Raw genomic sequence first — 27,280 nt, 5'->3', positions numbered from 1 at the left:
CTAGAAGCTTGTTGCACTTTGGGCTGAAGGGCAAACAGGAATCCAGGTGGTAAAGGTTCCCCCGCACATGCGTGCTAGTCGTTTCCGACTCTAGGGGCCGGTGCTCATCTCCGTTTCAAAGCCGAAGAGCCAGCGCTTGTCCGAGGACGTCTCCGTGGTCATGTGGCCGGCATGACTAGACGCCAAAGGCGCACGGAACGCTGTTACCTTCCCACCGTAGAGGTCCCTATTTTTCTACTTGCATTTTTATGTGCTTTCGAACTGCTAGGTTGGCAGAAGCTGGGATGAGTAACAGGCGCTCACTCTGTTATGCGGCACTCGGGATTCGACCCGCCAAACTATCAACCTTCTGATCGAAAAGCTCAGCATCCTAACCCACTGAGCCACTATGTCCCTTGTTTTAGTAACTAGGCATGTCTTTGATTGATCCTCCTAATTTTTTGAAGTAACAAAGCAACAAAGTGGATTCTGATAAAGAATGTGAAATTTTGATAAGAATCAGTTCAAACCAGCCAGAGACAAGAATGTCCAGAAAGTTGAATTTTATTACAGGTAATCCTCAATTTACAATCACGACTGAGTCCAAAAGTTCTGTTGCTAAGCGAGGCAGTTGTTAACTGAGTTTTGCCCCATTTTACGACCTTTCTTGTCACAGTTGCCAAGTGAATCCTTGCAGTTGTTAAGTTATTAATGCAGTTGTGTAGTGAATCTGGCTTCCCCATTTTTAACTTGTCAGAAGGTCGCCAAAAGTGATCACATGAACCCAGGACACTGCAACCGTCACAAATATGAGTCAGTAACCAAGTATCTAAAATTTTGTTCATGTGACAGTGGGGATTCACTTAACAACAAGAAAGGTCATAAAATGGGGCAACACTGAACAAATGTCTCATTTAGCAACAGAAATTTTGGGGCTCAGTTGTGGTCATAAATCAAGGACTACCTTTACATAAATAAAAAGGTATTAATCTATCTTTCTGGCTCAGATCCTATTTTGGCCAAAGGTACACCGGCTAAAAACTTTGCTTTTGTTTATGGCTAGCAAATGTTTGAATAGAGCTTGCTAGAAGCAGATAGACTGATGGCCCACTGCTTGTTAATGGGAATTATCTTCCTTGGGCCACATAGAGATACTGATAAACATGGCAAATCCCATTCTTAGAGCATAAAAGTTGATTTTTTTTACTGTAAGTGAAGAATAAAATCATGATTGGGAGCCTCCCCCTCCCCCCCACCTTTCTGTAAATCCAGAAGGCACTAAATCTCCTTTGGGGACCTATTTATTCTAGGTTTGATTTTCCTAATTAATTTCTTTCCTTCTAAAAGAAAGGAAGGACTGGTGGCCAGGGACTTCCTCTTGCTATTTATCCAAGGTTTATTTATCCAGTTCTTACAACTGCACTTGATTGCTTCCAGGAATCTTCCTTTGCATTCTAATTTTTTTTAAAAAAAAAATTACTAATAACAATGTATACTCCTCTACTGGATAAGGACTGTTCATTTGGGATTGCCAGTGGATGCTATAATGATACACAATGATTGTTCTCTTCCAACTAAATGATCCTGTTTGCACCAATATTTTGATCCGTGTGGCATAACATGGTCTTGCTTATTGCAAAAATGACTGATTATCCTCCAGTATGGCCCAGTATGGCAGGATCGCATAGAACCAAGACATTTCTTCATTGGGTCGCTTTGTAATGCTGAGTTTGATCTCAGTTCGGTTGACTGTCTTATGCAAGGCAGCCTCGGCACAATTCCTCAGTTGAGAGGAACATCAAGGACTCCACCACACACCCTTGTCTTCTGGGAGAAGAAACAGAGCTAATGGTAAGTGTTTATTACCTGCCTGGAGAGAAAGCATCAATAACATTTACCAAAGATTTTAAATGTTTCTGAGAGATGCCTCTATATGGTGTTCAGTTTAGATCCAGTCCCAAAAGTTCCATTCCTACAGCCTCTTTCAATTAAAATGAAGACATCTCTTTGGTTGGTAAATTGCACCATGAATTGTGTTGCGATGTTTCATTTCCCATCTTTGGATTAGAGTAACAGAATAACAGAGTTGGAAGGGACCTTGGAGGTCTTCTAGTCCAACTCTCTGCTCAAGCAGGAAACTTTATACCATTTCAGACAAATGGTTGTCCAATCTCTTCTTTAAAACCTCTAGTGTTTGACCCACAACTTCTGGAAGCAAGCATTGATTAATTGTTCTGTCAGGAAATTTCTCCTTCGTTTTAGGTTCTCTCCTTGATGAGTTTCCATCCATTGCTTCTTGTCCTGCCTTCAGGTGCTTTGGAGAATAGGTTGACTCTCCCTTCTTTGAGAAACCCTTTAGATATCAGAACACTGCTATCAAGTCACCCCTAGTCCTTATTTTCATTAAACTAGACTGTTGCATGGAGGAAGATGCTGAAATTCTACATCTAAATTCTAGGGCTGGTTCATTTCTCCTTTCCTGTTAGTCTCTACTGGAGTTACAGGCTGGATGTTTATTAGTTTAACCTTGTTACATCTTGATCCAGGCTATAGATCTTTACTCTCCTGAGAGGGAGAGAGTCCTTTACCATCAATATACTGCAGAATTTGATCAGCAATATCATTGCCACCCATCTTAAATGTGGCAAGTTTCATAAATGGAAAATTTGGGAGAAATAAATATTGTGAATTCCTCACTTAATCTAGCTCTCTCCCTGTTCCCTATTTCCTTGAGCAAAATATAGTAATAAACATCTAGCACTGTGTTGTCTTTCTTCCAGATCTCCTATAAGAAACTAAAATCAAATTTGGAACTAAAGCTTATCAAATATATCTCTGGAGAAATGTCTATGGGCATTCTCAATCATCCAGGTCGTGGTTGTCCCAAAGGTGGTTTTCCAAAAGGCAACTGGACTTTCTTGTGTTTTTTTTAAAAAAATGTTTTGCTTTTCATCCAAAAAGCTTCTTCAAAGAAAAACAACAACAAGGAAGTCCAGTTGCATTTTGGAAAAGCACCTGTGGGATATCTCTGGAGAAATTCCAGAGTAGCAAGGCAAGGAGATGAAATGGGGTCAAAAGTGTTGCTCCCACTGTCTCACAAACTCTCATGGTTAATAGTAGGATTTTGCTGTTGGTGCATTAGTGTGACTAAAGAGATGCACTCGTTCACCACAGGGAAAATTGCTAAGTTGTTTGAGGAAATATCTGGAGATGCTTTATTCCAGGCAGCTGCTAATTTTTTCTTGACCCACTCTTTGTCTTGTCTCATTCCTCTTTCCAGAACAGTTTCTCATGTGAAGCCTGAGATCACATCTCACAGGAGATAAATACCAGACATCTGGGTTGCACTGAAATTAGACTCTCTGCCAATCTGATCTATGGGAGCTTAATGTTCATAGTGCATTGAGTGGAAAGATCCTGACTCATTATCCTGGAAGACTGGACTTCTCTCCTAGGTTTAACTGCTGGTGCTGTCATCCATTGCGTGATGACAGCTCCTTCCTAGAGTTTAGCTCTTCTATCAGCCCACAAAGCCCCTCTACATCTCCATCTCTGAGTCCAGCCTAAGTTGCAATCAAAAGGAGGTTTCTTTGGAAACATCTCCAACCCACACCATGTTGTCCTCCAAGTTTTCTTCGATCACCTGCTGTGATGTTAAGGGAGACAGTTCTAAAGCTGCATCTTGTTGTTGTTAGCTGTGAAGTCGTGTCCGACCCATCGCGACCCTATGGACAATGTTCCTCCAGGCCTTCCTGTCCTCTACCATCTTCGGGCCACCTCATTCTCTGTCATCCCCTTCTTCTCCTGCCCTCAATCTTTCCCAGCATTAGGCTCTTCTCCAGTGAGTCCTTCCTTCTCATTAGGTGGCCAAAGTATTTGAGTTTTAGCTTCAGGATCTGGCCTTCTAAAGAGCAGTCAGGGTTGATCTCCTCTAGGAATGACTGGTTTGAATGCCTTGCAGTCCAAGGGACTTGCAGGAGTCTTCTCCAGCACCAGAGTTCAAAGGCTTCAATTCTTTGGCGTTCAGCCTTTCTTATGGTCCAGCTTTCACTGCCATACATTGCAACTGGGAAGACCATAGCCTTGACTATACGCACTTTTGTTGACAGGGTGATGTCTCTGCTTTTTAGTGTGCTGTCTAGATTTGCCATGGCTTTCCTTCCCAGGAGCAAGCGTCTTTTAATTTCTTGGCTACAGTCCCCATCTGCAGTGATCTTGGAGCCCAGGAAAATAAAATCTGTCACTACCTCCATTCCTTCCCCATCTATTTGCCAGGAATTGAGAGGGCCGGATGCCATGATCTTGGTTTTCTTAATGTTAAGTTTCAAAGTTGAAACTTAACACATTAAGCTGCATCTACTGAACTGTATTTTCTCCTATGTGTTTCATCTACTAGGCATATGGAACACTCTACTTTGGCTATTGATATGATGAAACAGAAGTTGTTACAGAAGTCAAATATTTAGGTCTAGAATGATAACTGTGTGGATGATGTGCTCATAGCAATTATTTTTTAATTTGTATGATACTAAATAATGACATTGAAAAGGTTTCAGTGACATAAGAAACTAAAAGGAGCTTGTATTTTATTATTCAAGTTGATGAGTAATCCTTTTGATTTTTCAGTGATAGAGTTATAGATGAGTTCATAAGGTTCCCATCCACCTCTCTAATCTGCTCTTCATTCTTCAACATTCTTGAAGAGCATTTTCTTAAGGACACACACACACACACACACACACACACACACACACACATGTGATAAGCAATCCCAGAAATTTCCTTCTTGTTGATTTGGTAGTTCTGTACTCTGCCATTTTAAAATCCCTTGTGGAAATAGATATATTTGTGAATTGCTAAGGATATTTTATCCTGATTCTTTTTCCTGATTCCAGATGGAGCTGACCAATGGAACTACGGTCCAGGAATTCATTTTGCTAGGCTTGGAGGACGGGAAGCAAAAACGGTTCTTCCTCCTTATCCTTTTTACTATTGTCTACATAAGCACTTTGGCTGAAAATGCCATTATTATCATGCTGGTGCATGCAGATGCACAATTAGCACAGCTCCCCATGTATAACTTTTTGGGAAACTTCTCCCTGCTGGAGATCTGCTATGTGACCACCACCATGCCCCGTATGCTCTTTGATCTGGCTTCTCCTCAAGGGATCATCTCCTTCCAAGCCTGTTTCACACAGTTCTACATTTTCTACTCACTTGGTAGCACTGAAGACTTTTTCCTCTCAGCCATGGCCTTGGATCGCTATCTGGCCATCTGCCACCCACTCTATTATCCATTAATTATGTCTCCAAAGAACTGTTCCAAGCTTGTGGCTAGTTGCTGGATGGCTGGCTTTTTGGTATATGCTGTCCCAATAATTTTGATCTCTAGGCTCTCTTTCTGTGGCTCCAATGTCTCTGACCACTTTCTGTGTGATCAAGCCATTCTGTCCTTAGCTTGCCCTCCACTTGGAAATGCTCCACTTATCCTTTTTTCCGTGAATATTTTCATCATATTGGGCAACTTAGTCTTTGTAGCTATTTCCTATGGCGTTATAATTGTCACACTAATCAAATCCTCTAACCAAAGTAGCAGGAAGAAAGCCTTCTCCACCGTATCCTTTCACCTCATGGTGGTGACCCTTTTCTATGGTTCTGTGGCAGGAATGTATGTAACTCCAAGTGGGGATGGTCAGTCATGTGTCAGTAAAATTGTCACTGTCTTCTTCACTTCTGTTACGCCCTTTCTCAATCCCATGATCTACTGTCTGAGGAACAATCAGATGAAGGAGGCCCTGGACAGGTTGTTGAGAAGGATGGAGCGATGGCTGAGAAAAAACATCACATCGTGACAACAGGAGTGGAAAGGAGAAATCTATTCAACCTTTAATTCCAGTGTTGTAAATCCTTTTAGAAAATTGTCATGCCCTCCATTTTTTTAAAGTAGATTTCAAGTACAAGGAACTTAACCAAGAGGAACGTAGGTGTCCTAATTTTCAGGTGATTGATCCAAATTCATGTATACAATCCTATGATTCTCAATTCAAAATGCAACATTAATAGGGCAATAAAGGTAAAGGTAATGGTTTCCCCGGTCTGATTCTAGGGGATGGTGCTCATCTTTGTTTCTTAGCTGAGGGAGCCAGTGTTGTCTGAAAACACTTCTCTGATAATGTGGGCCACATCACTATACGCTGGTGCACATGGAATGTTGTTACCTTCCCATCAAAGTGGTACCTATTTATCTACTTGCATTTACATGCTTTTGAACTGCTAGGTTGGCAGGAGATGAGGCAGGAATGGGAGCTCACCCTGTCATGAGGGGCTTGGGTCTTGAACCCAGGCTGCCTTTAAATCTTCAAATAAATTTATGTCTTTAAATAGTGCAATATTTAAATTCTAACTTCTCCATCATCATACTCTGAAATGTCCAATACATAGCCACACAGCGACAGAAGTTTTTACAATCACCCAAAAATTATTTTACACTGTTTAAGTCGATCCTTCCTTGATCTACCAAAACAAGACATTCAAGCTTCATAGATCTTTCAAATAACTAATATTGGTATAATTAGCTTCCTTCATCTTTCTATATAGACTTTCCATACAGGTAATTACTATAGATACTGTGTTTCCCTGAAGGTTAGACTTAGCCCGATAGTAAGCCCTAGCTTGATTTTTGGGGGGTGGACCTAAAAAGCCCTACTCCAAAAGTAATCCCTAGTTCTGGGGTGAGGCACACCCCTAAAAATCAAGCTAGGGTGTGGGTAGGGGGGTTGAAGCTTCCCCACACACCCCACACCCACTTACCTTATTGGTAGGACCACCACAGCTAGGCCTCCCTCACCCTAACACCTGTCAGGCCGTTACTTGACTTCTTCTGCGGCTGCTTGCTGCTACTTGTGGCCAGACACCATGTGGCACATTGCATTGTTGCAGCTCCTCACAGAAGGATGCTGCATGGCACCGTTTCCGCTGCTCATGTGCTTCAGGCCACTTCTGCTGCTTGCATGCTTCAGGCCACTTTTGTTGCTCACGGACGGAGGCCACATGATGCTTTGGGATGTTTCCACTGTGGAAATGGCCCAAAGAGTCATGCAGCATCCTGCCAGGAGGAGCAGAAACAGTGTAAAGCACCATGTGGCATACTGCCCGGAGGAGCAGAAAGGGCGCAAAGCACCATGCAGCATCCTGCTGAGAGGAGCGGCAACTGTGCAATGCGCCACATGGCGTCCAGCCACAAGTGGCGGCAATTGGCCGCAGAAGCCAAGCAGCAGTGCAACATGTGTCAGGGTGTGGGAGGCCTAGCTGTGGTGGTCCTACAGTAAGACATTCTCCGAAATTAAGACCTAGTGCCTCTTTTGGAGGCAAAAAAATTATAAGACAGGGTCTTAATTTCAGTGAAACATGGTAATTCTTCCCTCTTCAAAACATCGAACTACTAGGAAGCACCTTCTGACAAGAAAAGTTAATGAGGAAGCCAGATTCATTTCACCACCATGTTACTGACTTAGCAACAATAGTGATTCATTTAACAACTGTGGCAAGAAAGGTCATAAAACCTAGGGCTCAGTTGTGGTCGTATGTCAAGGACTACTTGTATTTGCCAATTACAATTTTATTTGTTTGTTTATTTATTTATTTCCTGCCTTTATTATTTTTATAAATAACCAAAGGTAGCAAACATATCCAACACACCTTCCTTCTCCTATTTTCCCCACAATACCAACCCTGTGAGGTGAATTAGGCCCAAAGTCCCAAAGTCACTAAGCTGGCTTGCATGGGTAAGGTAGGAATTGAACTTATGGTCTCCTGCGTATCTGACAATATAATGAAGAATGAGTATTCTCTATGTGTGCATGTTTCTAAGTCATTCTGTGTTCTGATAACTCCAACTATCCATGTCATTTGAGCTCTGGTGACACAGTGGTTACAATGGAGTACTGCAGGCTAATTCTGCTGACTGTCAGCTGCCAGCAGTTTGGCAGTTCGATCCTAACCAGCTCAAGGTTGACTCAGCCTTCCATCCTTCCAAGATGGGTAAAATGAGGAGCCAGGTTGTTGGGGGAAATACGCTGACTCCATAAACAGAGAGGGCTGTAAAGCACTGTGAAGTGGTATATAAGTCTAAGTGCTATTGCTATTGCTGTGAAAAAGTCAGCATCTTCAGATCCATATTTCTTTGCACATTGTGCATATGACATGAATTGTTTTTGAAGTTTTACACAGTTCCTCCATATGATTTTGCTTTTCACATTGGTGACATTTCTACCCACATCCTGGTCAACATTTGTTTATCTTCTTCATATATTTTGGTTAAACTGTTGACATATCCTTTGCCTTTTTTCAAATCTTTATTACTTGATGCTGGGTTTTTTTGTTAGTTTTTTGTTGATTTTGTGTGATGGAAAACTTGCAATATTATCCCTAATATCTTCTATAATTTTCATATGTAACTAAATGACTTTCGCTGCTTGTCATATCATACTTTTCTAAAGAGTTTTCATATTAATGCTTTCTCCATTTATTAATGTGAATATATTGCACACCCCAAAACCATCTCCTTCAGTGCTTTGTTAAGAAGAGTGCTATTTTCTGATTATTATTATTATTATCATTTATAGCCATCCACTCCAAAAGACTCTGGGTGACTTCTAATCTACCGACTATATAAGTAAAAGAGTTAAAAATCTAACAACAAAATATAATGCCCAGGAAAGAGAACAACCATAATACTAAAAACCACAATTGGAATTCCACAAAGACAGTAATCTAGATTTAGGAATGAAGGCATGTTTCAAGGGCTTCCCTCTTGAAACTACGTGTTGCTCCTTTATGAACACGCAATAATACAAAAGGCGAACTGGCTGATTTTGAAAACATTGCCTTGGTTTCCCCTTTGACGTCAAACAAAAAGAAACTTAATATATCGCAAAGAACAGCCCATTTCTTCACATAGCTTTGGTGGATTCAACTTCTGCTAGGCAACAACTTCCTCACATTAGAATATTTGCATAAAGAATTAAGCTTCAGCCAATCATCAGAAATGAAGTATTAGTTTGTTCACAGTTCTCTAGCTCTTTTGCACCAAATTTATGCTAACTTCACTTCACATCAACCAATCTGAAACCACTTTCTCAGAAATTTTGAACACCTGAAAATTAGCAAAGTCAATTTATGAAGCTGGCTAGGATTTTTATAGGAGTTTCATCTTTCTCTAGACCAGGGGTGGCAAACTCAATTTCATTGAGGGCCGCATCAGCATTGCGGTTACCCTCAAGAGGCTGGGTGGGTGTGGCCAGGGTGGGCGTGGCCTACTGGGTGGGCGTGGCCAGCTCTACATCGTTTGCATCAAGGGTGCCTATGGGGGCCTGGGCAGGAGTGGGACAGATCTGAGGGTCTCTGGCAGAAGGAGGGTCTCTGGGCCAGGGCCAAGGTAGTGGGGGCCGTTCCCTCACTGTTTCCAGGATGGCTTTGCGGGCCGCATGAAACCACTTTGCGGGCCTGATCTGGCCTCCGGGCCTTGTGTTTGACATGTCTGCTCTAGATCTTAAATCAGTGGTGGGATTCAAATACCTGAACAACCGGTTCTATTATGTGATGCAGGCCTGGGCCTCCGTTGCCTAGAACGGACTTCCGGAAATGGTATCCATGCACTTCTGGTGGGATGTTCTAGGCCTGGGAGGCCTCCAAGGCCTAGACTGGACTTCCAGAAGCCAGCCAGTTCTCTGAACTCAGGTAAATTTAGCTACCAGTTCTTCCAAACTGGTGCGAACTGGCTGAATCCCACCACTGCCTTAAATACATCTATTTATGGGATTATTTATTTAGTTCTATTTATAATGGGAGGTACTCTTGTCCTTCTGGAACTGAAGAAAGAAAAGAGGGGCAATGAACATGAGTAATATGGGTATTTTACTCCTCCTGCCCAATACCATATGCCACCCAGCCTTTTTTTTTTTGCTTGATCTCAGAGTATCTAATCTTGTTTTCCCCAAAATTGATTTGCAGTGAATGATCCCTACTAGAAAGGGTCAAAGCTTTCATTGTTCTCCTTAGAGCTTCTGGGGCTCTTGGACCTCCTTTACATTCATCCAATAGTACTGTTGCCGTGGGTTTCCTGTTGAAGATCAGGATACATTGGTTAAATAGCCCTATTGAGCATCTTTATAGACATGCCATTCTATCTGCACTTTATCTTCCACTAGGTGTTATGCTGTAATATGAGGGAAAGAAGATGACAGTTCAGCCAGTCAAAAATGAATATGCAAAATCAGTAAAATAAGATACAGTGTTTGAATAAAACTTGCAAGAAGCACTTAGTTTGATGGTCAAGAGCTGGTTAAGGGAACTATCTTTCTTTCTGTTCATGGAAATGCTGATAATTTTGGTAACCCTCTTCTCCATTTGGAGTATATCTACTGATCTTTCATAGTGAAGAGTGAATCCAGGGTCAGTTCCCTCACCAGGCAAAATAATCCTCTGCCAATTCAATTGTCACAGAATCTCCTTTTTTGGATTTGAATAGTCTAATTAGTTTATCTTGTAAACCCATGAGTTTAATTCCACTGACATCATTTAACACCAGCCTAGGGAATTCCTGTTCCTGAAAATCTCCAAAATTTATCCAGGACATTCACCTTGACAACTGCTCTGGATTGCATCCAGCACCTTCTGTAGTCTTTATAATGCTTTACTGGATAAGGAGTGTTCAACTGATGTTGCTAGTAGATGGTATAAATGAAGACAGTGGCTTTATTCTTGCACACAAACAACCCTTTTCACACCAATGTTTTGGTCCATGTTGGATAATGTGCCTGTGCTTAATGCAAAAAGGACTTCTTTGCCAGTAGAGCCCAACCAGGATCTTCTGGCAGCATGGGGGGGCTTCTAATGATTTTTGACCATACTTCTAGCAATTTCAATCACAACTGAGCTCATTTTAATTGACCAGTTTATCCAAGCCAGTCTCAGCCTGATCTCTGTCCTCTGAGCCAAAGAGTGGAGCTAATGGTAAGTGATCATTATTGGCTTGGAGAGGAAGCAGCATTAATATTTACTAGAGGCTTTCAAAGTCTTTGAGAAACAGCTGTGTATGGATCCAGCAACAAAAGTTGATCGAAAGGAGCTGTTGAATAAGAGGATGGTGCTGAAATTCTGCATGTAAATTCTTGGTCTGGGTCATTTGGTCTCTCCTATCAGTAAAATCTTTACCTAAGAGGTGCTAAGCCACTGGTTATATGGTTTTTAGTTTACCTGTGCTACTTCCAGAACATAGATTTTTAATCCACTTAGTGAGAGAGAAATGTTTATCAGCAATGTATTGCAGAACTTGACCACCTCTTTTAAAAGTGTCAGATTTATTGAATGATGCTTGCAATTTGGGGGGAAAAAAGAATGTTGGAAGCTTCCTATTTAATCTAACACTTTCCCTGTTTCTGGTTTCATTGATCAATTCTGAATTACAGCCATCTACTGTACTATTAGGTGCCCATTCCTCCAGATCTCCTATAAGAAAATTCATTTAGATCGGAAGCTAGATCTGATCAAGTATATCCGGGGACATATCCTTATAACCAGAGAAATTCCATGATACCCAGGTAAGAAGATAGAGTGGTGATGGTGCTGATGCTGAAATTCTACATCTAAATTCCTGAGCTCGGTCATTTGATCTCTCCATCAGTAAAGTCCCACCTCCACAGTCTCACAAACTTTTATTGTTTAATAGATAACGTAGAATTCTGCCCTGGGGCATTAATGTGGCTGAAGAGATTCACTTTAAATTTGACTACTGTACTGGAAGATTTACTAAATGACTCAGTCGGGGGAAAATTTTTGATTTGGGGCAATTGCTTATGTTTTCTTGACCTCTCTTGTTCTTGCCTCATTCCTCTTTCCAAGACAGCCTCTCAGATCAAGCCTGAGCTTACAGCCCATAAAGCACAAGCTGTGAGATGCCCCATTTTAATTTCTCTGTTCCTGTTGAGGTTCATAGTGCCTCAAACATGCTTTTCTCTGTCTCAGCACCTCTGGAGGTTTCTATGGAGTCTAAATGCAGGTGCTCTTCCTTCTTACATTGTGGCAGCTCCTTCTGGAGATTTAGTTCTTTTTTCTTCCCCCACATTATCTTTGAGTTCAGCTTCAGTTGAAATGAAAGGAGCATCCCTATCAGCAATTTGAATTCACGCCCTGTTATCATCCATGTTTGGCTCTGTTGCTTGTTACAGGGCAATTCTAGGTTTGTATCTATATTGCACAACCTGCAGTAGCCAAAGGAAGACCCACCACCAAGACAATGGTGAGATAAAAGAAGTCTGAGGGGAAAAGTAGAAATGTAATTTGAGAAAGCAATCCAGACAGGACCCCGATGAAGATAAGGAGAAGGAAGATATTCAGGATTGCAAGTTTATATTACTATATAAAGGTAAAGGTAAAGGTTCACCCGCACATGCGTGCTAGTCGTTTCCAACTCTAGGGGCCGGTGGTCATCTCTGTTTCAAAGCTGAAGAGCCAGCGCTTGTTCAAGGACGTCTCCGTGGTCATCTGGCCGGCATGACTAGATGCCAGAGGTGCACAGAATGCTGTTACCTTCCCACCGTAGTGGTCTCTATTTTTCTACTTGCATTTTTACGTGCTTTCAAACTGCTAGGTTGGCAGAAGCTGGGATGAGTAACAGGTGCTCACTCTGTTATGCGGCACTTGGGATTCGACCCACCAAACTGCCAACCTTCTGATCGACAAGCTCAGCATCCTAACTCACTGAGCCACCGCGTCCCTTATATTACTTATAATATTATGTTATGTTATGTTATGTTATGTTATGTTATGTTATGTTATGTTATGTTATGTTATGTTATGTTATGTTATGTTATGTTATGTTATGTTATGTTATGTTATGTTATTATGTTGCATTATGTTATGTTATGTTATGTTATTACTTATATTACTATAACTTTAGAATAAAACTAGTATGAATATTCATAGTTTTGGTTTCCCTGTATAGCCCACTTTGAAGAGGTAACAGTGTTTATCATCTGTTGTTTCATCTATGTTTTATGCTATGTGAAATAGTTTACTTTGGCTATTGATGGGATGTGTTTCAGTGCTGAGAATTATGCAGTATTGCATAACTCTGAGTTCAAATATTTAGGTCAGGAAAGTTGTGAGAATGATGTACCTATAGCAGTTATTGTCATGTTTCTATGATAGTCTAGTAATAATCTTAAAAGGAATTCAGTTGAAGAAGACACTGCCAACAATGAGTTGTTTTTTTGTTTTTCACGATGCATGAAAAATACATTCATGATACATTCATTGATACATGATATCCTGAGAAAGGATCCTTCTCTAATCTGTTGTCCATACTCCATCCTTCTTGAAATGTTCTTATTCAAGGGGAGCCTCAGAGAGGAGATGAGCAGGGTCAGAACAATTCCTTCTTGCTATCAAACTGATTTATCATCAGTTGGCACTTAAATCAAGTAAATTAAATCGTCAATTCTGGCTGTTCCACATTTAAGAATGTTTAGATCGTGGATAGAAACATTTGTGAATAATACTTCTTTAACAGTGTAGAACTTTTCTTTCTATTTGATTCCAGATGGAACTGGCCAATGAGACCACAGTCCAGGAATTCGTTTTACTGGGTTTGGAGACTGGGCAGCAATGGCGATTCTACCTACTTATCCTTTTTAGTTTTACTTACATAATAACTGTGATTGAAAACACCATTATTATCACTCTGGTGCATGTAGATGACCACTTATCTCAGCTGCCCATGTACATCCTCTTGGGAAATTTCTCCTGGTTGGAAATCTGCTATGTGACCACTACCATGCCCCGTATGATCTTTGATCTGGCTTCTCCTCAAGGGATCATCTCTTTCCAAGCCTGTTTCCTTCAGTTCTATATTTTCTTCTCATTTGGCAGTACTGAATGCTTCTTCCTCTCAGCCATGGCCTTGGATCGCTATTTAGCCATTTGCCACCCATTCCGCTACCCAACAATCATGTCTACAAGAAACTGTTCCAAGCTTATAGCTGGTTGCTGGATTGCTGGGTTCTTGGACTATGCTGTCCCAGTGACTTTGATCTCCAGGTTGTCCTTCTGTGGCTCCAATATCATTGACAACTTTGTGTGTGATCAAGGCCTCCTATCCCTGGCTTGCCCACCTTTTAAAAATGTTTCTTTTATCAGCCAGATTTCCATGAATATTTTGATTATATTGGGTAACCTTGTCTTTGTTACTATTTCCTATGGCATTATAATTGTCACACTGATCAAATCCTCTAACCAACACAGTAGGAAGAAAGCCTTTTCCACTATATCCTTCCATCTCGTGGTGGTGATCCTTTTCTATGGTTCTGTGGCAGGGATGTATGTCGCTCCAGGTGGGAAAAATCAGTCACATGTCACTAAAATAGTCACTGTCTTCTACACTGCCGTTACGCCCTTTCTCAACCCCATGATCTACTGTCTGAGGAACAATCAGGTGAAGGAGGCTCTGGGCCGATTGCTGAGAAGGATGGAGCAAAGGCTGAGAGAGAAAAAATAATGTATGCAAAAGGGTTGAGAATGAGAAAACAAATCAGCAAATTGTATAATATTTTCCTTATTTGTCTTTTTAAATAGCTTAAAAGCTGAATAATTAAACAGATTTAATTCAATTCCGTTGGATTGGAATGGAATGAACTGGATTGGATTGGAGTGTAGTGGATGAAAAAATATAAAGAAAAATTTTCTCTCACATGTTTTACACCTGCTAACCTCATGATCCAAAATAAATCACGAATACTTTTGGCACATACATAACGGAATAAAGAAGACCACTTCTGCTTCTTGAAATATTAAGTATATAATTTCATTTTTAACTGTTCCTCCCATTTCAGCATTGTTCCAGCTGGTCTGTTCATTGGAATGACCTAGTGAAATAAAAATGCAATATCTAAAATTATAAATGAAAGAGATTGTCTACTCTTCTGCATGGCAGGATGTCATGTATGACTGTCCTGGTAGGCAACAAACATATATGGGATGTTTGTCTCTAAGCCATGACAGTTTCACAACATCTTCTCTGGCACGTGTCCACATCTGTTTGCCACTGAATTTTTAAAAGCCCATGAAATTACCTTTTAACATAAGTGATCTCCTGAATGCTGTGGAACTAGATGAATGAGACTTTGAGCAGGCCTCCCTAATTCCATTATGTTTGGTTAAATTTAAGAAGAGGGGAAAGAAGACCTCTTAGTAATATCTAAATAAGTAGGAGGCCAAAGTTGAAAGGGGAATAGATGCTCCACTGTGATAATAAAAAAGCAGAGGCAGAACAAATATTCAAATACTTATTTTAATTGGTTTTTTTTAATTGCGCAGGGTTAGTTTAATCTTTTTTAAATTGGTTTTTTAACGTTTGTATGGCTGATTTTTAACTCCCTGTAAACCGCCCTGAGTCCTCAGGGAAAGGGCGGTATATAAATGCAATAAAATAAATAAATAAAAAACCTAAAGATGCATTTCAATCATGTGAAGTATCCATTTGTCTGAAACAGTGTCGAGTTTCCTGCTTAAACTGGAGGTTGGACTAGAAGACCTCCAAGGTCCCTTCCAACTCTGTTTTATTCATAAAAGAGATCTAGAGTTTAAATAATATTGCTATTATTAAAAAAAGATGATTGGAATGATCAAATGGATGGCCCCGGACCTCTGATCCTTTCGCCGCGACCTCAAAACTTTCCTTTTCCATCAGGCTGACCTGGATTGACAATGGGTTTTTAAAATGTTTTAATTTTTAACTGTGTAGTTAATTTATTTTGGGGCTGTTTATTTAATTCCTTTTAATTTTTGTATTGTTGTTTTTATTGTTGTTAGCCGCCCTGAGTTCTTCTGGAGATAGGGCGGCATATAAGTCCCAAAAATAAATAAATAAATAAATAAATAAATAAATAAATAAATAAATAAATAAATAAATAAATACTGAGATTTAACCTTTCCAATGTATAAAAGTGGTGTTCTCCTATGCTTAAATTTGCTGTTGCCTCCCAAAATGCCAAAAGCCTCCATGCAACTTCTCTATGATGGCCTATTGCCAGGAAGGTCTATAGCTACTGACCAGTTTGTTTTTCTAAGGAGACAATAGCACAAGAAGTGAACTGTTCTTGTTAAGTTGCTGCTGTGCTCTCTTATTGGGAGAACATTCCTGGGAGCGATGAGTGAAGAACACTGGGAGGATCATTCCAAAGTTGATTTGGAGTGAATGTTCCCTACTAGAAAGTGTCAAAGCTTAATTGTCTCCTTAGAACCTCTGGGCTTCTTGGACCTCCTTTTTCTTTCTCCAGGATCACTGCTGGGAAAGGTTTCTGGAGGAACATCAGGAGATAAATATCCTCTTCGTTTTGAGGTACAATTAGCATGGAGTGAAGTCAAGAAACACCCACATTTACATACCTTCCTATTTGAACTGACCATGAAAGATGTTCATTCTACACAGTTGCACTTTATCTTGCAAGAGGTGTTATTGTAAGGACCCACCTCAGCTAACCACCCAAGAGAGCAGAACTCTTAAAACAGGCATTGCCTCAAAAGGAAACTTTTATTAGGGGTTAGAGACAGTAGGGAAGTCAAGGCAAGATCTGGGGAAAATCCCGCTTTAACGGTATACTTAAACTAGTAATATTCCTCCTCGCACCAAAGTCACAGTGTCCATCTGAAATTCAGCCAATCCACAGGTGGCACGATGTGTGGGTAACTGGCACAGTTGGCCCGCATCTCAAGGTCTTCTCCAGTTTGTTTCTCTGTAACCATCTCCCTGATAAGTGGATAGAGGTGGGAGACGAAACGTAGAAAGCAAAAGTTATCCCAAGTGGAAGCAAATTCCCCCCTCCCCCCAGCAGAATGACAAGCCCCAAAACAAGAGCATGTATGCAGGGAAAACAATAAGGATTTGGGGACCTGGCAGTTATACTGTAATGAAAACATGGGGATAAGGCAAGAGTGGGCTGTAGCTCAGCAATTCTGGGAGTTGGAAGTCCACAAGTCATAAGAGTTGCCACAGTTACCCACCAATAAAGAATATTTGTAGCTCAGGGTTGAATGGAAGAATCCTTGGTGCTCTCTGAGTTTGATGGTTTTCTTGCAGATGTTTCATTACCCAAACTAAGGTAACTAGGTAACTAAAATACTACTGACGTGCTTACCTAGTTTGGGTAATGAAACATCTGCAAGAAAACAACCCAGCTCAGAGAGCACCAAGGACCCTTCACAGTATCCCACCTTTGCAGTGAGGAGATAACCATTCACTGAAGTGTCCTTGGTGCTGTCTGAGCTGGGTTGTTTTCTTTTTTTTTTATTGAAAAGTTTTAAAATACATTTTATCTTTAACAATCCCCCCTCCCCCTCCCCTACCTATCCCTCCCTACCCCTCCCCCCTCTCCCCCCCCCAGACTTCCCAGAGCTAAGTACAAGGTATAAAAACAGAAAACAATCATAAACATCCATATGCTAACAACAATAAACTCTTAAATCTATCGCCCTCTAACTCATACAGTATAAGATAACTATTATGTTGTTTTCTTGTAGACCAGGCATGACAAACTTGTGATGTCACATGATGTTGCGTGATGTAGCGTGACTTTCCCCCCATTGCCAGCAATGGGGTGAGCGTGGTTTCAGTATGATGCATCTGGCCTGCGAGCCGGCAGTTTGACATGCCTGTTGTAGACATTTCATTACCCAAATTAGGTACCATCCTAAGTGCTAGCCTTGCTCAATTCATTGAGGAAATTTTGAGTTTCTGCCAAAGGATTTCCCTAGATCAGTGATGGCGAACCTTTTAGAGACCGAGTGCCCAAATTGCAACCCAAAAACCCACTTATGTATCATTGGGTGCCGGGTGGGCATGGCCCATTGGGTGGGTGTGGCCCATTGGGTGGGCGTGGCTGCGGTGGTAACGGCGGACTGGGTGGGACTAAAAAGTTCGATCAATTCCAACTTTGTGAGATCTTTATCTTCCCTGCGAGACGTTGAATTGATTGATTAATTGAACCTTTTTGTTTTTGCCCACGGCGGCAGAGACCTAAATCGAAAAGGTTTTATAAAATCCAGCTGAAGGGCTAGGACTGGGGCGATGGCGTGTGTACCCACAGAAAGGGCTCTGCGTGCCACTTGTGGCACGCGTGCCATAGGTTCGCCACCACGGCCCTAGATATTTGAGTCAAAAGCCTTCTATGAAATCCTGTGGAAGCAATTGACAAAGTTACTTTAGGATCAAATTGTAAAAGATGGAGTTCAGATCACACAAGGACTGGTTTGATCTAAGGCCATTCTGGTCATCTGTCAAGGTATTCCCCTCCCTGTCAATTCCAAGAACTTCTAGCATAAGCATTAAAACCAGTAAAATAAGCTAATAGGTCTCATGTCCAATACTTAGCTTGCTGATAAGACTTAGGTTTTTTTACCTTTGTGGAAATGCTGACAATTATAGGCAAACAAACACACTGTTTATACCTGATTTTGCACTGTAAATGAAGAGTGAAACTAGGCAAATGATCCTCTATGATTTCAAATTGCGTTAATCCTTTTCTTGCACCTTTCTAGGTTTGATTTGCCTAATTAGCTTGCCTCCTTCTGAAACCACCATGGATTGCCAATTATTTCACTCAAGCCCAGGAAATTCCTGTTGCCACAAGTCTCCAAAATTTATCCTGGGCATTCATTCTGACAACTGCTCTTGATTGCTCCCAGACAACATTATTTCGTATTCTTTTGTTTTTAATTGCTTGCAACTATTTGTAATACCCTACTGGATAAGGAGTGTCCAGTTGGTGCTGCCAGAAGATGTTATAAATGAGAGGCAGGAGATTTTTGCTGGCATACAATCAAACCTGTCCACACCAATATTTAAATCCATGCTTGGTAACATGCTCTTGCTTAATACAAAAAGGACTTCTTATCTGCCAGTATAGCCGAATTGGGATTGGATGGCACCACAGTATTTGTTCATTTGGATGGCTTGTAACTATTTTGCACCATGCTTGTACAAATTCAAAATCTTAGCTCATATTGATCTGACACCTACTGATAATTTTATGGAAGGCAGCCTCAGCCTGATCCCTCATTTGGAGCTGAGAGGAACAACAAGGACTCTACCACACACCCCTGTCCTTTGGATGGAGGAGCAGAGCTAAGGTATGTGGCCATAATCCGCCTGGAGAGAAAGCAGCTTTAATATTTACTAAGGGTTTTCAAAGTCTTTGAGAGATTGCTATGTGCAGTGTTCAGTTTACAAACAATCAAAATCATCTTCCCTTGGAGGCTAAAGCATATGAAGAATGGTCACAGGAACTGGGCATGGCTAGTCTAGTGAAGAGAAGGACCAGGAATGACATGATAGCAGTGTTTCAATATTTGAGGGGCTGTCACAGAGAGGAGGGGGTCAACCTATTTTCCAAAGCACCTGAAGGCCAGACAAGGAATAACAGATGGAAGCTGATCAAGGAGCGATTCAACCTAGAGATAAGGAGAAATTTTCTGACAGTGAGAACAATCAACCAGTGGAACAGTTTGCCTTCAGATGTTGTTGGAGTTTCATCACTGGAAGCTTTCAAGGAGAGACTGGACTGCCATCTGTCAGAAATGGTGTAGGGTCTCCTGCTTGGGTGGGGTGGTGGTGGACTAGATGACCTATAATGTCCCTTCCAACTCTGTTTATTCTATTCTGTTCCGTTCCGTTCCATTCCATTCCATTCCATTCCATTCCATTCCATTCCATTCCATTCCATTTTATTTTATTCTATTCTATTCTATTCTATTCTATTCTATTCTATTCTATTCTATTCTATTCTATTCTATTCTATTCTATTCTATTCTATTCTATTCTATTCTATTCTATTCTATTCTGTTCTATTCTGTTCTGTTCTGTTCTATTCTGTTCTATTCTGTTCTATTCTATTCTATTCTATTCCCACAAAGTCTTTTCATTTATAATGGAGACATCTCCTTGCCCAGTAAATTGCACCAGGAAAGACTATGTAGTATTTCATTTCCCATGTTTAGACTAAAACACATCTAAGGAAATTGTTGCATGGAGGAGGATACTGAAATTCTACACCTAGGTCATTTCTCTTGTCCTGTCAGTAAAATCTCCACCTCAGAACTGCTCAACTAGAGGTTGGATCACTGTTAATTTAACTGTGCAATTCCCCAATTCAGGACAAGGACTTTTAATATACTAGGAAACAGCGATGTGTTCATTAGCAATGTACTGCAGAACTTGAATTTGATTAGCAGTGTCACTGCACCCCTCTTTGATGTGGCAAGTTTAGTGCCTGCTGCCTGCAGTTTGGGAAAAATGAATGTTGTGAGCTCCCCACTTAATCTAATTCTCTCCCTGTTTCCTTTTTCCCTGAGCAAAATTGCATTGTAGCCATCTTGCATTAAGTGGGTTGTCCTCCAGTACTCCTACAGTATAAGAAAGTAAAATTAGATCTGGACCTAAATCTGGTGAAATATCTTTCTGACTACATCCTTATAACTAGAAAAACACCATGATAGCCAGGCAAGGAGATGGAAAATTATTTGACTTTGGGCAGTTGTTTATCTTTTATTGGCCCTCTTTTGTTTTTGCCTCACTCCTCTTTCCTGGACAGCCTGTCAGGTCAAGCCTGAGCTTACACTGCACAAGATACAAGTCTGGTTATGCCTTAAATGTAGCTGCTCTATTCCTGTTGGTGGTGCTAGTGCATTGAATGGGAACCTTCTTTCTCAGAATCCTGCAAATCTTGGTATCAAGGTTCCAACTGATGAACCCAACCGAGCAAGCACCATCTAGACTTCCCCTAAGTATCTCCATCTTTGTGTTCTATCTCAGTTATAATCAAAGGCACTATCTTTCCCCACATCTATAATTCACACACTGTTATCCTCTTACTTCTTTGCTATCACGTTAGTGAGGATCCATCTATCAGTAGACGTCGACAGATGTCTCCTATCATGTGTTGTTCATTCTAAACAGTGTTTATCAGCCTTGGCCACTTTGAAATGTGTGGACTTCAACTCCTAGAATTTCCCCCAGGCAGAATTTAGGAAGTTGGAGTCCGCACATCCTAAAGTTCTCAAAGTTGAGAAACACAGTTTTAAATGATAAAAAAATGGATTACAGTACTTGGCTATAAGTGCGATGAAGCCATCTGAGGTTTGGTGCAGTTTAAACATTATGTTCAAGGCAGCTATGTGGATGATATAATAGCATTCAGTTTCCACTATTCAACATATCCATTGAAATATAAAGCGAAATTCCATTTACTTTATATTTTCATAATGTTATTGGAAAGGGTCCAGTGATAGAATGCACTAGGACTGTTCTTGAAAAATTTTAATGACACCCTTAGAAGACATCCACATTGCCAAACTATTTGTTCTTAATTTGGTAATCCCACGATCAGGCATTTTAGAAATTTAATAATAATAATAATACGTTGGAAGGGACCTTGGAGGTCATCTAGTCCAACCCCCTGCTCAGGCAGGAAACCTTATACCATTTCAGGCAAATGGCTGTCCAGTCTCTTCTTAAAAACTTCCAGTGTTGGAGCATTCACCACTTCTGGAGGCAGGTTGTTCCACTGGTTAATTGTTCTAACTGTCAGGAAGTTTCTCCTTAGTTCTAGGTTGCTTCTCTCCTTGACTAGTTTCCATCCGTTGCTTCTTGTCCTGCTTTCAGGTGCTTTGGAGAATAGCTTGACTCCCTCTTCTTTGTGGTAGCCCCTGAGATATTGGAACACTGCTATCATGTCACCCCTCGCCCTTCTCTTCGTTAAACTACACATACCCAATTCCAGCAACCGTTCCCTATATGTTTTAGCCTCCAGCCCCCTAATCATCTTTGTTGCTCTTCTCTGTACTCTTTCTAGAGTCTCAACATCTTTTTTACATCGTGGTGACCAAAACTGGATGCAGTATTCCAGGTGTGGCCTTACCAAAGCATTGTAAAGTGGTATTAGTACTTCACCTGATCTTGATTCTATCCCTCTGTTAATGCAGCCTAGCACTGTGATGGCTTTTTTGGCAGCTGCAGCACACTGCTGGCTCACATTGAAGTGATTGTCTACTAGGACTCCGAGATCCCTCTCACAGTTACTACTGTTGAGCAAGGTACCACCTATACTATACCTGTGCATTTTTCCTGCCTAAATGTAGAACCTTACTTTTTTCACCATTGAATTTCATTTTGTTACATAGTGCCCAGTGTTCGAGTCTGTCCAGATCCTTCTGTATCTTAAGCCTATCTTCTGGAGTATTGGCTATTCCTGCCAGCTTGGTGTCATCTGCAAATTTGATGAGTTCCCCATCTATCCCCTCATCCGAATTATATTGATATATTTGACAATCTTTAACACTGTACAATTCTGACTTCTGATTCCAGATGGAGCTAACCAACAGGACCACAGTCCAGGAATTCATTTTGCTAGGCTTGGGGAGTGGACAACAAAAGCGTTTCTTCCTTCTTATTCTTTTTACTATTATCTACATCAGCACTTTAATTGAGAATACCACTATTATCACACTGGTGCATGTAGATGTGCAATTAGCACAGCTCCCCATGTATAACTTTTTGGGAAGCTTCTCCTTGCTGGAAATCTGCTATGTGACCACCACCATGCCCCGTATGCTCTTTGATCTGGCTTCTCCTCAAGGGATCATCTCCTTCCAAGCCTGTTTCATACAGTTTTACATTTTCTACTCCCTTGGTAGCACCGAAACCTTTTTCCTCTCAACCATGGCAATGGATCGCTATCTGGCCATCTGCCACCCACTCTATTATCCAACAATTATGTCTCCAAAGAATTGCTCCAAGCTTGTGGCTAGTTGCTGGATTGCTGGCTTTTTGGTATATGCTGTCCCAATAACTTTGATCTCTAGGCTGTCTTTCTGTGGGCCCAAAATCTCGGACCACTTTCTGTGTGATCAAGGGCTTCTGTCCTTAGCTTGCCCTCCACTTGGAAATGCTCCACTTATCCTTTTTTCCGTGAATATTTTCATCATATTGGGCAACTTAGTCTTTGTAGCTATTTCCTATGGCATTATAATTGTCACACTGATCAAATCCTCTAACCAAAGTAGCAGGAAGAAAGCCTTCTCCACCATATCCTTCCATGTCGTAGTGGTGACCCTTTTCTATGGTTCTGTGGCAGGAATGTATGTAACTCCAGGTGGGAAAAGCCAGTCACTAGCTGCTAAAATAGTCACTGTCTTCTACACCGCCATTACACCCTTTCTCAACCCCATGATCTACTCTCTGAGGAACCATCAGGTGAAGGAGGCCCTAGGCAGGGTTCTCAGAAGGACACAGCAAAGGCTGAGAAAAAGATGACAATATGAAAAGGAGATAGGAAGATGAAAACAAAACAAGAAGTTGTAAAATATTTATAGTGGATTTTTAGTTGGCTCTTTGAATAGCTCAAAAACAAAATAATTTGATTGGATTTGGTTCAATTGAATTAGATTGGACTGAACTGGATCAAACTGGATTGGGTTGGACTATGTGGAAACTATGAAGGAATGTATTTACATAGGAAAATTTTCTCTTGCACTTGTTTTATATTAGTTAATCTCATGGCCCAAAATTAAACATAAAAGGCACAAGGTTGTGGGAAATATTTAATGAAAGAAAAAATAGCACCTCTGTTTCCTGAAATATTAAGTATGTACCTTCCTTTTTAACTGTGCTTCCAATTTCAGCAATTGTTTTGTCTGTTCTGTTCTTTGAAATGATGTAGTGAAATAAAAATACAATATCTTTCATCATAAATAAAAATGAATGGTAAATTTTCTCCAGTGTTTACATTTGCTGTTGCTCTAAGCCCCCAAGAATCTCCATGCAATCTGTCTATGATGGCCTATTGTCAGGAAAGTTACCAGCCAGTTACTTTCTTGGTGTTAATTAGTTAATTAGTTTCATAAATCCACTATGGCCTGAAACAAAACAGAATGTCAATATTTTAAAATATATGCAGCTCAGGATTGTACCGTTGACTTCTTGAAGTTCAAAGAAGTTTCTTTCAACATATAAATAACAAGAAAAAAGTTGAGGAAACAGTAGATTCACCTAAGAGGGAAGATGGCAGCAGAGAGAAATAGAACTGCTTAACTCTTTTGCATCAGTCTTCATGCAAAAAGAAACTATAGCCCATTCTGTTCTGTTCCAGCCTATGACCAGCCCTGTTTGAATGTCAGGGACAACCCCTTTTTATAATCAACAGGCTGGAAAAAACCCAACCAAATTTATTTACAAAGAGTTCAAACAAAAGTTAAATGAAAAGTTCAAACAAGACTTAAACCAAAAGGTTAAACAAGAGTTAAACAAGAATAACAGACCAGGACTCTAGCAGAAGATCTTCAAACGGTTGCCTTCAGCAACCAGCACCTCCCACACATTCCTCTTTTATCAGCAGTCCCAAGGTGTGGCTTCTCATTGCCTTCTCCCGAGTTGCCTCATTGCTTTCCTCTGTTCTGTTCTGCTAGATTGCCTCCTGCTCCTAGTGTCCCTGAACAGAGCCAGCTGTGGATCATTTTCTTCCAATCTTTTAGGCTCACACAGCTGAGTCTGAGGAGGAACAAGATGGGAGGGGCAAGCTGAGAGTTCCGCAGTGCATCAGAACCTTCCTCTGACACCAAAGGCTCTCCAAACCCCTCCTCCTCCTCCTCCTCTTCAGAATCATCTGACTCAGCTGCTGGAACCACAGGCTGATGCTGAGTCACAACACAGTCTACTAAAAACATAACAGTAAAAAACAGACTAAAAATTAAAATTAAAATAAGCAAGAAATGGTTAGAGAACGCCTATCTGATCTTGATGAATATAAGTCACTAGGACCTGATGGATTACATCCCAAAGTTCTGAAGGAGCTGGCAGATGTTATCTGAGAACCATTGTACCATATCTTTAAAAAATTGTGGAACACTGGGGAATTACCTAAAGATTGGAAAAGAGCGATGTGGTTCCCATCTTCAAAAAAAGAGGGGGGAAAAAGATCCAGGAAATTACAGACCAATCAGCCTAACTTTAATACTTGGGAAGACGCTGGAAAGGCTAATAAGAATCCTAGTGGATGATCACTTAACTATGAGCCAGCAGTGTGCAGCAGCAGTCAAAAAAGCTAATACAATCCTGGGTTGTATAAACAGAGGCATAGAATCAAGATCACGTGAGGAATTAGTACCGCTTTATAAAACCCTAGTAAGACCACACCTGGAATACTGCAGCCAATTTTGGTCACTATATCACGGAAAAAAATGTTGAGAGTTTGGAAAAAATTCAGAAAAGAGCAACTAAGATGATCAAAGGCCTGGAGACTAAAACATACAAAGAATGGCTGCAGGACTTGGGTTTGGCTAGTAGTCTAAAGAAAAGAAAAAATAGGGGAGACATGATAGCAGCATTCCAGTATTTGAGGGGCTGCCACAAAGAAGAGGGGGTCATGTTATTCACCAAAGCACCAGAGGGCAGGACAAGAAACAATGGTTAGAAACTGATCAAAGAGAGAAGCAACCTGGAATTAAGGAGAATCTTCCTGACAGTGAGGACAATTAACCAGTGGAATAGCTTGCCCCCAGAAATCATGGGTGCTCCATCACTGGAGATGTTTAAAAAGAGGCTAGACACTCACTTGTCTGAGATGGTATAGGTTCTCCTGCTTGAGCAGGGGGCCGGACTAGAAGACTCCCAAGGTCCGTTCCAGCTCTATTCTATTCTATCTAGAAACAAATAAAGTTATAACTAAAAGCCAGCATGGTTTTATTAAAAACATATCATGCCAAACCAATCTTATTTCATTCTTTGATAAATTAGGAGACCAGTGAAATGCTGTGGACATAGTAGACTTAGATTTTAGCAAGGCATTCAACAAAGTAGACCACAACCTACTTCTTGGTAAACTAGAAAAATGTGGCATAGACAGCATCACCACCAGATGGATTTGTAACTGGCTGGCAAACCATACACAATGAGTCATCCTTAATGGTACTACATCTACATTGAAGGAAGTAAAGAGTGGGGTACCACAAGGCTCTGCCCTAGGCCCAGTACTCTTCACTATCTCCATAAATGACTTAGATGAGGGAATAGAAGGGGAACTCATTAAATTTGCAGATGACACTAAGCTGGCAGGAATAGCCAACACCCCAGAATACAAGTTCAGGACCCAAAAGATCTTGACAGACTTGAACAATGGGCCCTATCCAACAAAATGAAATTTAATGTGGAGAAAAGTGAAGCTTTACATTTAGGCAGGAAAAAAAATCAAAGGTACAAGCAGAGATTAGATGAAATCTGGCTCAAAAAGAGTAACGGAGAGGGATCTTGGAATCCTAGTGGACGATCACTAGGAGGCGGTTCGGGTCTGGATGGGGAGGAACAGACTTCAACTCAACCCCGACAAGACCGAGTGGCTTTGCATACCTTCATCCCGGGTCTATTCGGATATTCCATCTCTTTCTATGGGGGGTGAATTATTACCCCCCGTAGATAGGGCTCGCAACTTGGGAGTCCTCCTAGATTCGCGGCTTACCTTGGAAGATCACATGGTGGCTGTGACTAGGGGGGCTTTCACCCAGGTTCGCCTGGTGCGCCAGTTGCGGCCCTATCTAAGCCGGGATGACTTATGCACGATCACTCACACGCTCGTGACCTCTCGTCTAGACTACTGCAACGCTCTCTACATGGGGCTTCCCTTGAGGACCACCCGGAGGCTCCAACTGGTACAGAATGCAGCTGCGAGAGTTGTGTTGGGAGTCTCCTGATACTCCCATGTGACACCTCTGCTCCGTGAGCTGCATTGGTTGCCAGTTGTCTTCCGGGTGAGATTCAAGGTGCTAGTAATGGTGTTCAAAGCCCTCCATGGCATGGGGCCGGAGTACCTCAGGGAACATCTGCTGCCGGCATCAAGCTCCCTGCGCCCTGTGCGTTCCCACAGAGAGGGCCTCCTCAGGGTGCCACCGGTCAGAGAATGCCGACTGGTGGCCCCCAGGGGGAGATCCTTCTCTGTGGGCGCCCCGGAGTTATGGAACCAGTTACCGGTTGAGCTCCGGACGGCGCCCGATCTGCGCTCCTTTCGCCGCGATCTGAAAACATACTTGTTCGAGCAAGCCGGCCTGGCCTGAGGGGGGATTGGTGGGGTTTTTTATCATTTGTATTGGGGTTTTTACTATGTATCAATTGTATTTTAATCGGGCATGTATTTAATCATCTTTTAGTTTTTGTAAATTTCTGTGTTTTATTCTTGCCCTGTACACCGCCCTGAGTCCTCCGGGA

The 27,280-nt window shown here is 41.3% G+C and overlaps 4 protein-coding genes across 4 annotated transcripts in view; 3 read left to right on the top strand and 1 right to left on the bottom strand.

Moving 5' to 3' along the window:
- LOC310649375 (uncharacterized protein) overlaps nucleotides 1-27,280 on the bottom strand; it is a 403,049-nt gene that overhangs the window by 7,948 nt on the left and 367,821 nt on the right. The gene's annotated exons all lie outside the window — the stretch shown is intronic.
- LOC310649129 (olfactory receptor 11G2-like) lies at nucleotides 4,875-5,831 on the top strand (the record flags this gene model as incomplete). The annotated part of the gene is made up of 1 exon (XM_083377413.1): nucleotides 4,875-5,831. One exon carries the CDS (start codon nucleotides 4,875-4,877, stop codon nucleotides 5,829-5,831), a length of 957 nt encoding a protein of 318 aa, XP_083233539.1.
- Nucleotides 13,580-14,533, top strand: LOC310649128 (olfactory receptor 11G2-like; the record flags this gene model as incomplete). Its single annotated transcript, XM_083377412.1, has 1 exon — nucleotides 13,580-14,533. The coding sequence occupies one exon, from the start codon at nucleotides 13,580-13,582 to the stop codon at nucleotides 14,531-14,533; it is 954 nt and encodes a 317-aa protein (XP_083233538.1).
- On the top strand, nucleotides 22,394-23,341 carry LOC310649127 (olfactory receptor 11G2-like; the record flags this gene model as incomplete). The annotated part of the gene is made up of 1 exon (XM_083377411.1): nucleotides 22,394-23,341. The coding sequence occupies one exon, from the start codon at nucleotides 22,394-22,396 to the stop codon at nucleotides 23,339-23,341; it is 948 nt and encodes a 315-aa protein (XP_083233537.1).

Source organism: Vipera ursinii, assembly GCF_947247035.1.
Source record: "Vipera ursinii genome assembly, chromosome: Z".
In the NCBI taxonomy this organism is placed as follows: domain Eukaryota; kingdom Metazoa; phylum Chordata; class Lepidosauria; order Squamata; family Viperidae; genus Vipera; species Vipera ursinii.
This window is presented reverse-complemented; position numbering and strand designations above follow the sequence as displayed.